A 14751-nucleotide genomic window follows, 5' to 3' on the forward strand; every position below is an offset into this window, starting at 1 on the left:
TTGTAAAGTTGATAGTGTCTACCATTTTGAGAAAACAAACTGAAAATTCCTCAGGAATGAGTCATGCAAATGTCGACTTCACTTCCCTATTATCAGCTTGAAATTACACAATTAACAATGGTCTTGGGTCATCAGGGTAAAATGAAAACCTATTCCTTAGGTGATCAGGAAACTGTAGCTTACAGGAAGATTTTTTCCCCCCTGTAGTCTTGGATGTTATCTTTAATAGTTTTAAACAGCTGGTTTCCTGAAATTGTAACTAATAATGTATACATTTTCTTGTTTTTCAGTCTTAATATAAGGGGATAGTTTAGCATGACACCATATACTTGGTTTTAGTTTACTTGAGATTTTGTGATTGATTTCCTTCAGAGAATAAACCGTAACAGTTGTGTAAATTACATCACAGTACCTGATAAGTGTTAAATGCAAGACTAGTGGTAGTTAGTTAATCCGCTCTAATCTCCCTGGTAGCAGACTGAGTTCCTGGATATCTGCCCCAGTGTTCTGGATTCTCCAGTGAAAGACACAGGCACAGCCTTCTGTGTCGTATCCCTTAACCCAATGCCTGGCCACTCCCCAAATCCATGTTGATAACGCCACCACCCCCTGATACTCCTGAGTTATTTCTTACTAAAATCTGTATTCTGTCTTTGCTATCCTAGACTTAACTTGGGGGTGGGCTGGGCTGTGGCAGCTCTTTTTTCCAGCGCTTACATGAATGGTACTCTGTCTTCTACAGCTCTCAAACCCGCATCTTCTTTTCCCAGCAATGGTGATTCTCCACAACTTCTTCCTGCTGAATTGGGGCAACATTTTTTTTAAAGGAGTGTGGAGGGGTAACAAAATTAGAAAAATTGGTTAGACTTAAGAAAGCAAGCTTTAGCATCTGTTATCCAGTCTCTGTGCTTAGAAGGCAAGGGCTTGACTGAAGTTCTGACTGGACCCATCTGAAAGGCTGGATCAGCAGATATTCCTGAAGCTGTTCTGGAAGCAAGTCTCTTACAGCATCAGGAGGCAGGGATCTGGAACAGCTGGTCATTTCCGTATCCCTAAGGATAAATCTTGCCAGAACTGTATAGTCTGCAGTATGTGAATCTTGAAACCAAAAGTTTAGACTATTAAGATATCTGTATGGATTGTGCAAGGTGCACAGATCACTTAAGGATGAATTTTTGCTTCTTGTTTGAGCAGGTGAAAGACAACTATCTTTTTATGGGTTAATTTGATCAATATCCAATTGTAATAGATCTTCATTCCTGGCCTGTGAAGGATGGTGTAATGAATATTAAGGATTCCATAACCAACAAGATTTATTGTCTAATTTTAACCTAAGTTTTGGCTAGAGACATTTTTATGTCTGAGCTACTTACAGGGCTGTTTCCATGTGGAGAAATCCGTAAATCGTATTATCTGACCTGTTTGATGTTCTCGGATTCTTCTTTTCTGCCTGTAGGCAAGATCTTCAGGGCGTCTTCCCCTGTCGTATCTGATTCATATCACTTTGGAAGGGGTCCACAGTCTTCTTTCCTATTAACACAAGTACAGAGCCTCTCTCCCAAAATAGCATGTCCCTGGACCAGTAACCCGAAATTAATGATATTGATAGATTGATTCAAATTAGCAACCTGCTTTCTCTTCAGACCTGGTCTATTTTGACCTTTCTCCCAGATTTTTAATATCAGAACCACCAAACTTATAACCACACACATTTTGATAATTAAAACAATTCAAAGCAATTAAAGCAATCTTGAGACAGTGTTCCTTCACTATCCCCTGCCTTGTTCTTAAACGATTAATTTTTAATAGTGAGATCATGGCCCAAATTAATTCATCTATGCATACTTAAATTCTCCCTCCTGTGGAGATTAATATCTCTCTCCGTGTGTGTGTGTGTGTGTGTGTGTGTGTGTGTGTGTGTTCAAGTTATATATCTTTATATAACTTGAATCAACATCTTCTTTTTTGCATTTATCTGCAATTAAACTCCCTTCTACTTATTAAGTAAGCCTATTTTCAGGCTATTTGTCATACCAGGTCAAACAGTCCCAGAATTCCTGTGTAGCCCATATTCAAAGAACCCAGCTACCTGCTCTAGTATAGACCTTTTCTAATTTCCCTTAATGCATTTTTTCTCATTTATTCTCCCTTCTATGGAGATTAATATCTCATTATTTATTGAGATAGGGTTTCTCTCTATGTGCCTTTGTTTCCTACATTTGAGATCAAAGGCCTGATTTATTCCATGTACATTTAAAAACACTTAAACAATTATTACTATATCTCACTTCTGTCCTTAAAAACAATTAAACCTCATTTATCTCTCCCCTTTATCTGATTGTAAGAGGCAAGTAGCCTCTATGATTTGTCTTTCTCTGCCTTCTGAACAGATTGTCTCTTTGCACAGCAGGGGCTCCCAGCACCTTTGAGCTCAGAACATAAGAAATCGAGCAGGCCTGAAGTTAATAGGAAAGAAGAAAGGGCTTTGAACCCCTTCCAAAGTGATATAAATGAGATATGATAGGGGAAGATCCCCTGAAGATCTTGCCTAAAGACAAAAGAATTTAAAAGAATTTCCCCGCACCTTGTGTGTGTGTTTGCATGTGCAGGGAGGAGTGGGGTGGGAGTGTTCTAAAATCCAGCAAAAAGACTCAGTAAAAACCTTGTAGAAGCTCTCCCTTCATGACCTAATTCCCTCTTCAAAACTTTTATCTTCAAATACTTCATTCTTGGGATGAGAATTGGTTTGAGTTCCAAGGAGCACGGATGTAAGGAACAACATGGATTTTCAGCCATAGCCAGGCCTTAGTTGTTTTCCTTTTTAAGAATCCCCTTTGGCATTTAAATACAGTTTTTGCTAACCCTAACACTATTTTTTTCAGGGCTGTGCCTGTGCTTGCCTTTTTTAAAAAAATACCAATAATTTTATGAGATCACCCAGCATTTACAACATTCAATGCTACAGAGTTGTTCTTTGTTCCTCTAGACAAGTTGTAAAGAATTAACGTTCTAGGTCTTGGAGTTGTCACTCTGCTCGACAGAAGGAAGGGTGCTACAAGCAAGTGCAAAAGTCAGGCGGCTAGTGCTCATAGACAGACTGGTAGTGTTACGAGGAGACAGACTAAAACAGTTTTATATGGATAATGATAATTTTATTTCATAACTTCAAAATATATTTTCTCTTGATTCCATTATAATTTAAAATGTATACACCAATACTCTTCAGGTGATATAAAAAGAACATCGAAAATTACCTGTTACGTACAAGGGAAGCAACATAGATCCAAACAGACAAAACGTTTTTGGGATAAGGGTGGATATATACAGCTAAAGCAAACTCAACATTAGGAAGGTCAATGTTATGCACTCCAGTGCTATACACAGCTTCGATCAAAGGCTTCATTTCAGAATAAGGCATGTGAAGAGGAAATCCAGAGAACTGGGAAAAAAGAACATATTTGTACTCATAAATAAAGTTCGAAGAAAAATTTTTCTTATGTAAGTTACATAATTCTTAATACTAAACCTTTAGGATCATGAGGTTATTTCTATTTGTTTCCTATGTTATCAAAAAATGAAGATTTCGTATTTTTGTTTTCGTTACTAGCATATTAATAGTGTACCCAGTCGTTCATTGCTCCATCTCTCTTGGCCCGTAGTACACACAGACCAGGTAAAGCTAACCAGTGCATTCCAGCCTAGACACAAAAATGAGGTTAGAAGTCTGGGTATGTACTCATAGTGAGTCTCTGGATACTTATGGATAATAACACAGATGCGGTGACTTTATTTGGGCAGTGTGGGCAAATACGTTCTTGGACTTGTTTTACCATTTGTTTTTATGAATGAAGCCTGCCTGATGATGTCACTACATGGAGGTCAGCGTGGGAAGACCTGCAGAGAGCTGGAACACTGTTGAAGTCTACTAGACAACTGAACACATTTTGATGATCAGTCCTTAACTGCATTTTACTCAATGGCTTACCCATTTTGGCTTTCAAATTGTTTATTGTACTGCACTAATCACAGAATTCCCCTTTTTATTATCTAGTTATAGTACTTGACATACAGGATGAACCAGCAAGGTACTAGACAGTATACGTGGTTTATTAGTGAGAACTTCTAATGAAAAACACCAATCATAAAATCATACTCTTAAGCCAGGTGGTGGTGACCCATGTTTTTAATGCCAGTACTCAGGACACAGAGGCAGGATGATCTGTTCAAGAATAGCCTGATCTACAGGGTTCCAGGACAGACAGAGCTACGTAGAGGAAGGCTGTCTTGAAAAGCAACCCTCCCCCCCAAAAAAATCATACCTTCACAACTTAACCAAAAGTGTTTCTTTTCACTTTTATGTATAGTTTAGTTTAATATTAGCCAGGGTTTTTTTTTATTTATCAGGATAAGATACATTTCATAGAAAGTGTGGTTTTTCACAGGGTTTTATTGCATTTTTGGTGCATGGTACCTCACCTCACACATGCTTCATGAGTCTGCGGGTTGAGTCCCCCAAGTTGTGACTGAGTAGGTTCCAGTTGGAGGATGAGGAAAGCCACATGTGCTTACCCTGTAGTCTCCCAGCTGCCTGACCAGCTCTGCCCTGTGGTCATCTATGTCTTCTCCTTGGCTTCTTTCCAGCAGAGGCAGGAAGTGGCGCAGGGTGGAGGTGCAGTACCTGTTCCATCGGGTCAGATGGCGCGGCCTCCAGTCCATGACTTTTTCTTTCAGTATTTTTTCAATCCTATTCATAAAAAAACCCCACTTTATATATATATTTATATATATATATATAAATGTTACATAACATTTCCCATGTTGACAATGTAAAACGTGTGTGCAGTATTGGGTTCCAGTGAATGCCTGAATGCATTCTTTGGGTGGTGGTTTACTAGGCTGATTAGCAGCTACTTATGGGTGATCCTTGTTCTCGAAAATTAATATGCATTACAACAAGAAATCAATATAGGATAAACAGGAATACAGTGCTCATGGTGACACACAGCTAACTAAATTGAATACATTTTGTAAGACATTTTGTTTGTCTAAGACATTTTATTTTTCTATTTATTGGTAATGTAATAAACAGGTAAATTAGACCCAGCATAAGGTTTTTATTATGTTGGAAATCTTAAATAATCTCTAAAACTTTTAATACCTTATACCAATTTTGTAACCTTGTTACTTATTTATAATAGTTATTTTTAAAAATTGCCTTTAAAGTGCCAGTTATTGCATTGGGTTTATAGGTTATGAAGTAGAATGAGGGGAATCCAGCATTTGCTAAGTCATCATTACCCCCAGTGCCAATTGTCAATACATTTTGAATGATAGCCAACAATGATGCGTTGTTGTAGGAGATTCTACAGTTTTACAGATGAGACAGCTTGCAATAGGATAAACAGCTTGACCCAGGCAAGGACGGTGCCATTCAAGTTAAACACTGCGGATGCTAAGACCCCTTGGCCATCGTAAGCACAGGCTGAGGTCCTCACAGTTTCTTATTGCTGAGAGGCCATAACTTCTCTTTCTTAGCATTGAATACATAATCTTTGGGTTTTGTGTTGGACTGAGTTAAGAAATCATGGATAGACTGTTAAAACCTTTAAAAATGAAGGAATCAATGAGTCTATGCTGAAGTCATTAGATGAGACTCAGGATTGTTTGTAGTAGATTGGTTTCTCTAGAGCAGCTATTCTCACCCTATGGCGTGTGACCCCTCTGGAGACTGGATGCCACTTTGACAGATCACCTAAGCACTGGGAAACATTTACGTTATGATTCATAACAGCAAAATTACTGGTAAGAAATAGCAATGAGAATAATTTTATGGTCTGGGGGTCACCTCAACATGGGAGAATGTGTTAAAGGGTCGCAGTGCTAGGAAGGCTGAGAACCACTGCTCTACATAGATCCCACCTTTGTGGAGAAGTTGGGGATAAATTGATGTTCCTTGCACTGTCTCAAAGCCGTCTTTAATCTTGTGTAGTTTGACAAACTATTCTTCACACAATCTGCTTCAGTGGGAATGAAGCACAGACATTGAAACCAGAATGGTCTGTCTGGTGTCGGAAGCCCACTTTCACACTTACACATGTGGACCACTCTGAACCCCAGTTCCCATATTTGTGAAATGGGGAGAGTAGCTCAGTTGCACAGCATTGGTGGAACAACCAAGACTCACAGGCTTTAACCTGCCTTCTCTATGGTTACAAACTAGATGAAGCCCTACAAACCACTAATGGGCATAAGAGGCACATTTAAGCTGAGGATTATTATGTGTGCTGCAATTTTCATAATTACAGGATGTTAAAAGCTTTAACCCGAGTTAGTCTTGGAGAACTACATGTTACTAATGTTCACCGCCATGTGTCATGCAACATGTTTATGAACAACATGTTCATTTGAACCATGGGATTTAGACATCATATTTGTATTTCCTATCTGCAGACATGAAGTCTCAACTACCCTGATCATTTCATACTGATCCAAGCTGAGAGTCTAAAATTTGTTACTGTGCTTCTAGTAATGAGTCGCCTGTAAACTTATGGGTATTTTGTTACCTGTCTTGCAGTTCAGCAGCTGCTGCTTTGTCTGTGTGTTGATAAATTAGCTCTTCAGGCTATAAAAGAGAAAGTTCAGTGAGCTCCTACATTTAATTTGCATAGGTATCTCTTTTATTGTTAAATTATTTTACATTCCAGAGGTCAGAAAAAGCCCTTAGTGTTGTAGTTGTAGATGGTTGTAAGCTGCCATGTGTGTGCTGGAACTGAACCTAAGTCCTCTGCAAGAAGAGCAAGTACTATTAACCTATGAGTTTTAATTTCTGCCCCTCCCCCCCCCACTTTTTAAGTACTAAAATTTGAGGCTGAATAAGACAATACAGTGTAAGATGCCAAGGAATGTAGAACCAATGGTAAATGGAATATCATAAATTCTTGCTCTGTTATTCCTTCTCTGTTGCATTTCCCTTAACTTTTGCCACACAAGTTAACGATGACCTGAAGTTCTATCCAGATCATCTTTGATTCAACTAACACTGAGGACTCACTGTTGCCAAGCACTTCACGAGAAATGGGCATCAGTATATGGCCTAGACAAACCCTGCCTTGTTTACAATGTAGTAAATGGAGATAATGTGACCTAAATGCATTGTGTTTCAGTTTTACTACAGAACTGTAGTCCTAGGAAGTCCACATCTTCTGCATGTCTTCTGAATTTGAGATTTATATTTTACAGTGTTAAGATTCATTAAGGCAGTCATTTGACAACTACAAAGTATTATGTCATGTAGTATAATTTGACCCCTATTGTTCTAATTCATAGGATCTCAGATCGAATTCCCATGAAAACTCACACATACCACCTTGTCAGAGGAGAGAATTTCTGTGTCCAATTCAAAACTGGTTTGAAAGGTTTGTGTCATGGCAAAAGGGTATTTTATATTACAAACTCTCTCTCTGTCTCTGTCTCTGTCTCTGTCTTCTCTCTCTCTCTCTCTCTCTCTCTCTCTCTCTCTCTCTCTCTCTCTCTCTCTCTCTCTCTCTCTCGCTCTCTCTCTCTGTGTTTGTGTGTGTGTGTCCAAACATGTTTAATAAATAATATCCATGTTTGCAAACTCTAAAGCTAATGAGTGGGTTGGACCTGTAGTTTGATTTCATCCTTAGCACTTAAGAAATTAATTTAGTAACTTAACATTATAAAAGTTTAGCTGTATTTTATGAGTCTGTTTAAGTCATATCGTTTCTATATTAAAACTTCCAAATATGTCTAAAATGTTTTTTATATTTGTGAATGTATATTTCTTCATGTAAATTTGTCTCATTAGAAAACAAATGTTTTCCACATTTGGGTATTATAAAAATTATACCTGAACACTTGACAGGCCAGGATATGGAAGGCTTCGTGAAAAAAAAGATTTCCATAGCTTGGGCCTTGTGACATCAAAACTTATCCTTAGTGGCGAATCATGGTGTTGAATATTAAACCAAATCTAAGAGAAAAGTACATTAGGATATATATTAGATATGTACACAGATGTGTACCTATATATGATATAGGGAGAAACAGTGAACTGAGCAACCATTCACACAGGCTGAAGATTTACATTAAATTTTAAGTTTCTATGAATTTTACAATCAGTGATATATTGTCATTTATTCTTGGTTGTTTTTCACATACACATATACAAAATGTGAAACCCAATCTGCTTTGGTGAGAAATTTGCTTTGACAGAAGGAACTGGGCATTGAAAGCTCTGCTTTGGACAAGACGGAGCCAGGATGGAAATTGGATCCCTTGAATCTAAGTACTTTTGTTTGTTTGTTCGTTTAATGTTTTGTTTGTCTGTACTCTTCTGAAGGTCGGGATTAATTAAACCAAGTTTAATTTAGGACCAGTTAAAGTGGGCTTTTCCATCAATTATTCCAACTTATTTATATTTGTATAAATACTTAAATACTCATATTTATACAGTCTACCTATGTAAAATATGTAAATTGGTCAACTTAAAAAAGAATCGTATTTAAGAGGAAATGGTAATACTCACATTATCAGGACCAATTAAACAGCTCACACTTTTCAAGGGGCAGAATGTATCAAATTGTCCGTAACAATGTCCACTGCAGGGATTCCATATTAAATAATAATTTTTCTCCCAAGTTAGCACATAGGCAGTTGGACCCTGGAAAAAAATAGCTGTTACATATTTTCCAATTAATTATAAAATAAGTTCATAGTAGCTTGTAGAATTCTTTTTTTAAAAAATGATGGTTTTATGTGTGTGTGTGTGTGTGTGTGTGTGTGCACGCGCACGAGTGTGTGCCTGCGTGTATCTGCCTGAGGAGTTTCAGGAGTGGCAGATCTCCTGGAGCATGATCTATAGGCTGTGAGTCTACAGTATGGGTGCTGAGAACTGAACTTGGGTCCTCTGTGAGAGCAGTAAGTATTCTTAACTTCAGATCCTTCTCTCCAGTCCCCAAAACAACTCCACAAATACGTTTCAAAAATCTTGGATTTGATACTAGTCCACTGCAGTCTTGGTGTTGCATTACCCAGTCGGTATATGTGAGGGCTTGTGAAGAACTCTTGTTAGTGGGACTCTTTCCAGGGTCAGGAAAGATGCCATTTGAGTATTTAGAAGGCTGCTTAGGCCAAAATACTTTCTCAGTTCCTAATAAAGTCACTTACCTTTGATACACATAGGTACATAAACACATAGATTTGGAACCAAACTGTTGAGATGAAGGACTTTTACCTCCTACTTGGAATAGACATATACTGTGGATTTTTTTTTTCCTCCAGTGAGCATTCATTTTGCTGATGCATGATTTCACCTGCTGTTGACACACAACCTTTGAGTTGTGACATAATTTGCTGAGGGTCACAGAAGCTAGAACACAGGCCCATGCCTTTGTTGCCTTGCCTTAGGTGGTAACTCAAAGGGGAGAATTCCCTATCCCCATGTTGTGACATTACCAAGGGACCGAGACTGGGCACCAGTGCTGAAGTAGGGCACATTAAACAGGGACTGTTGGGACAGTGCTCAGGTGTGCCTACAGTCTGAAGTACACCAACTACAGCATCCCCAGGTATGCTGTTAATGGATCCCACCACTCCATGTAGTGTTCACGGTGGGTCTGTCTGCCTGCTGTGTCTCTGCCACTTGCACAGCAATTCACAGTAGTGTCGTGAACACAGACCTTGCCGGGGCAGAGCATCTAGATAGATAACCACACTCCTGCTAGCAGACGCTAGGAGGCCGTACCTCGGGGATCGCGTTGCCCATCACCAGCCATGCCTTCTTTCCCAGGAACAGGAAGTAATTGCAAAGCAGCACTGCATGCTCTTCTTCATCCCCTGCCAGGAGGTCAAGGAATTGCTGGAAGAAAGAAAAGCAAAGACAAACAAACCATGACATCCACTCTCTCACTCTGGATTGGCCGTGCAGGGTTTGATTTGCTTTGTGATTCAGAGTGGTCTGGTACTTCCTATGTAGCCCAGGCTGGCCCTGAACTGGCAATCATCTGACCTCGGTCCCCTTCCCCCCAGTACTGGGATTAAAGGCATTGCATGTCCCACCACAGAGGATCTCACGCGGAACGTGATGTATTAGTTGAGATTAGTGTCTTTAAGTTTCAGACATTTTTCAAACGTCTCTTGATTTTGTCACTATGCTGATTCTTTAGTGGACATCATGTTTTCTTTAACATTGATGCTGATGACATGAATTTCTAGAATCAACATGATTGGGTGGACAGAACAGCAGCTTTTCATGTTCTCACTTTAGTGTGTATTTGAGTACTAAACATGTCCTAAGTGCATTACATTGATTGCTTTGTCCCAGATCAGTGTTTTGAGGGCGAACTCTCCTTATCCAGATGAGGTGAAGGCACAGACGAGGTAGTAACACCTTTGAGGTGGGCACCGAGTCCAGCTCTGCTCTTCTCTTATTCTCGTTTTTATTTTCATGGATCTCCAGAGGAGAAAGAGATCCCTCCTGACTCTAAAATCTGGACGTCTAAAGGTCTAGACTTAGGTTGCCAAATTGCAACTGGGAGCAAAAAAAAAAAAAAAAAAAAGTATGCCTACATTTTTTTTTCAAGTTAGGACATTTCATCAAAGAAAATGTATATGTTAAATTTCATGGAGACATCAGACAACCTGAAATCCAGAGTCATATTAAACACCCATGGTGCTGTAGGTTTGCTTTGTTTTATACCACCCATGACCCATGACTTAGTCCAATGTATGTGGTAGTGACTAAGAAATACACACTGGACATATCTGACATAGTATACTTTAGGGAGCTCCACAAATTAAGAAATACATATTTCTTAATGTAGCATGAGATTTAGAGCGTTTCTAAATAAAGTTGTGATATTATTAATGTAACATTAGGACAGTTCAGAATTAAGATAGGTGAAATGTTATTTTCATTCTCTGCATGAATAATTCTTCAAAACAATACTTTTGGGGGGTAGGTAAGGCAAGGGTTGTTGAGAATCAGCTTATATCCTTGAACTTTCGAGGCCAGTGTTTACTACTGAATTTTTTCCCCAGCCCTATTTTCTTTAACTTCTGAAGTTTGACAGAATTAAACCAGAAAGAAAATTATTCCAGAATTTAGCTCATCCTGCTAACAGATGGCCAAGTAGGTTTTTTATAATAATTCATGAATGATGCAGTTGAAGATTATGCAAGCTATTTAGCTAATGTGTACCCAAGGCAGTAAAGCTGCAAGGAAGACTCACGTCAGATGTGCTCCACAGGTCACAGACTCCAGCAAACGAAACGCTATCAGGCAAGAAAGGGATCAAGGACACATACCGAGCAACCAGTTCCTGTGAAAAGAAAATTAACTTTACAAATAACTTCCTGGGAAATAGAAAGCTGCATCTCCACCTAATTTCTTAAAAGAAGTTTCATATATGTGTAAAGCATGAAATTGATGTTCACAAGGTGCTCACTCAATAGATTAATATCTTCCTCTCCTCCTAAAGCCATGCAGAAGATTTTTTGTATTCTCTTATAACAAGGCTGGCTCTGTCCCTTTGAAACAGCCTTATCTCCCCCATTTCTTATCTCATGGGTATTTCCTTGGTTTTTGGCACACAAGACTTTGTACACCATCTTGTACTGTACTTTTCATAGTCCAGTCCTGAAAGCAACCATTCTTCCATGGCACACTGGCCCATTCTGGGAGGGGACAGAATATCGGAGTCAAGTCTGGTCATTCGTAATTTATTCATCTGTAAGGGGTTAATTATATGTTATTGGCTTTCCACGTTTCTAATTCAATGAGTTTTGTTTTAAGAATTTGGATATTTGAGGTCCAACAAGATGGCTCAACAAGTAAGCAAACTTGTTGTCCTGGTCATGTTTTATCATAGCAACATAAAAGTAAGTCAGAAGTTGGTATTAGGAATTGGGCTATGGTTACACATCTGCCCATGTGACTTTTTTGGATGGCCGTGGAAGGCTTTGAGACTTTGAACTAGAAAAGCATTTGAGTACTGTAAGCAGAGTCTAATGGGCCATCCTACTAGGATCTTGAAAGTCAGTGATGCTGAGAGCTCTGTGGACTGTGGAGTCCCAATTCAAGAGGTTTCAGAAGAGAACAGTTAGCAACTGCGTGAGATAACATTTTGGGTGATACTTTGAGATTGCCTATCTGCTGTATCTCTGATTTGTTGGCTCTGTCCCTCATCCTGGTGGCTCATCAATACCCAGTTCTAGTTGTCATGCTTTTCCAGACACTGAGACCAAACACTGTTTCAGGTTATCACTCTAGCTGGCTTTCTTCTTTTAATTTCTTTTTCTTTTCTTAGTTCTATCTTAGCCATAACTTTAATAATATTTGAAATATTTTTAGTTATCCGTTCTAAATAGTCTTTACTGAGAGAAGTTTATGCACATTTACAATGCCAAGCAGAACACAAATCACTGTTGTGGGCACTAAGGATGCAGATCAGTGGTAGAGCAATGCCTGAGGCCTGGAGTCAACCAGCAATTCACAAGTCCCTATTTGGTTTCTTATGGAAATTAATTACACATAGTGAAGTCATATCTTTATCAATGTTCTATATACCTGTCTATATCTATCTATCTATCTCACCATATTAAAAACTTAGAAGCAGTTACTCCCTTTACTAGCCACAATCTCAGAACAGTTATGAGTTATAGTACTCACTTAAAACATATATGTGGCTCATAGTTCATGTAATGGTGAATTTTACAGTGGTATGGAGTTTTGAAGCCAGTGAATGGTTCTTGTCTATTTAGTGTCTCAGTGTGAGTTCATATTAGGATGGGCTATATATTGAAAATACATATTGCTCAAATAACTGATGTTATTTTGAATTCAATGATGCTTATAGCATTAAGTAGAATACTGAGTAGTTATTTTGGTGTAGCCTAATGCAAAATTAAATTATCTTTATGTAGTATTTTGAAAGTTTCATATGTTAATTTTTAGTACCTAATATAAAATATAAAAAGGGTATACAGTAAGCACTCATTTATCTATGGAAAGAATGAACTAAGTATTATTATCTCTGGCACTCAGACTTCCCAAATCAAAGAGCTCCTCATTGCATTAAAATAGTTTGAACCATTACTTTGATCTCTAACGACATGTGTACTTTGTTTCTTAAGTATTATGAGGTACCTGGCTGCACACTGAGATTTAAATCATTTTTAACAGCACTGATTGGCTCTGGCAGACTCACCGCCGTTGCTTGTGGGTTGCTGGGGTAGACGTTAAGGAGTTCCTGAGGAGGGTTTAAAGGCTTGAGATAACGCGTAATAAAAACCGTTTTCCCATTCATGTCAGTCACTGTTGTGAGGCATTGACGCTGGGGAAATTTTAAGGCACATTCAGCTTGAAATTTCTCTGTTGCTTGAAGCAATTTCTCATCTTCCTGGGTATCAAACTTCAAAACGAAATACTTTAGTGGGGTATATATGATTACAGGAGACAAACAAAACGTTCAGATTTCATAGACAATAGCACTGAATTCGTGGTTTGGGGGGTATTGTTAAATGATTCTTTATAAAGTCATTTTTCTTGGTATCTCTGCAGCTTCATTTAATTGTATTGATAATTTAAGAATGAAAATAATAATCCTTAAATACTAGTTTACATTTAGCAAAACGGAAAGAAAGTAGTGGATTGGCAAGCCTTATGAAAACTATTAGATTAAGAAAACAAACAGAAACCTATACAAATTAAAGGCTGAAGTGCTAATCAGCTGCGCACAGGCCACAGCTTTCTGTGTGCTTTTGATCCAGTCTTCTAAAGGGGAAGAGCATTTGGCATCCCATCAAGTGTGAACTGGTTCCCAGGCCAGAACTGTCAGGTCAGAGACTGTTTGATTTTAGAAAAACAGAAAATAATGGAACAGGGAAGGTATGAAAGAATGATTGAATTTGTGCTTTCCCTTTACATCGATTTATTAAATTTGTCATTTACTCATTTATGCAGCCGTCTGAAAGGTATTTCCCAAGAGTCTGAAAGATTCCAGACACTCTGGGTTAAGGAGTAAGAAAATCTCAAGGGACTTCCAGTCTACAAAGACAGTCAGCCAAACAGCTGGAGTTTGAGCAGATTCTACAGGGTACTATGGGGATGCGGGGAAGTGTCTGCAGGTACTGTCCCAGGCAGGAGACCCTGGGCCAGTGCAACTGTTGGCCTTTCAGGCTGACAGAAGTGGGGCAGAGAACGTTTGAGCTTCTTTGAGTCACATGCTCTGTTATGAATCTTGAAGGGAGGACCTGTATTTGACCCCTTCCTTCCTATACCTGACACCTAATATGCACATGCTGACACCTAGTCACTGCCAAGCCATTAGTATGCATTTAGGGCACCAGCACCTAAGGAGAAGTGTGTTGTGATGTGAGAGGTGTCATGGAAAGGCCAACTATTACAAGAATTTGAGTTCTTTATTCTGAAGCAAATCTGGATGGAACTAACAAACTCGGGTCTATTCAGAATGCAGCGTAGAAGATTCTTAACTGGTTCAGTTCCTTGACCTGTCAGTTACTGAAACGTGCAGAAAACAGAATGTGTTCATCCTGTCATCGAATAGTCTGTCGTGACGACCTTCAGCTGACTGGAGATACCCGTTAGCCCTGCACTGCTTCGTGGAATGTGAAGCTGAGCCCCCCAAATGCAGGACACATTCAGACAAAGTCAATGAAGTCACTTACAGACAAAGGGAAACAGTAAATGTGCCAAAGGGCATTTATCTT

The 14751-nt window shown here is 38.8% G+C and overlaps 1 protein-coding gene across 1 annotated transcript in view; it reads right to left on the bottom strand.

Moving 5' to 3' along the window:
- Positions 1-3250: 3250 nt before the first annotated feature.
- Positions 3251-14751, bottom strand: part of CC2D2A (coiled-coil and C2 domain containing 2A) — a gene marked incomplete at its 3' end in the record, with an annotated part of 71725 nt that continues 60224 nt past the window's right edge. Inside the window, exons 28-35 of the mRNA XM_080928434.1 lie at positions 13230-13433; positions 11253-11342; positions 9767-9880; positions 8549-8683; positions 7871-7993; positions 6564-6622; positions 4570-4744; positions 3251-3439 (exon numbers count right to left, since the gene is read on the bottom strand). Of these exons, the coding sequence (XP_080784560.1) occupies positions 3251-3439; positions 4570-4744; positions 6564-6622; positions 7871-7993; positions 8549-8683; positions 9767-9880; positions 11253-11342; positions 13230-13433 (1089 nt within the window). The remainder of the gene's footprint in view (positions 3440-4569; positions 4745-6563; positions 6623-7870; positions 7994-8548; positions 8684-9766; positions 9881-11252; positions 11343-13229; positions 13434-14751) is intronic.

Source organism: Micromys minutus (genome assembly GCF_963924665.1).
Source record: "Micromys minutus genome assembly, chromosome: 1".
NCBI classification, from domain to species: Eukaryota; Metazoa; Chordata; class Mammalia; order Rodentia; family Muridae; genus Micromys; species Micromys minutus.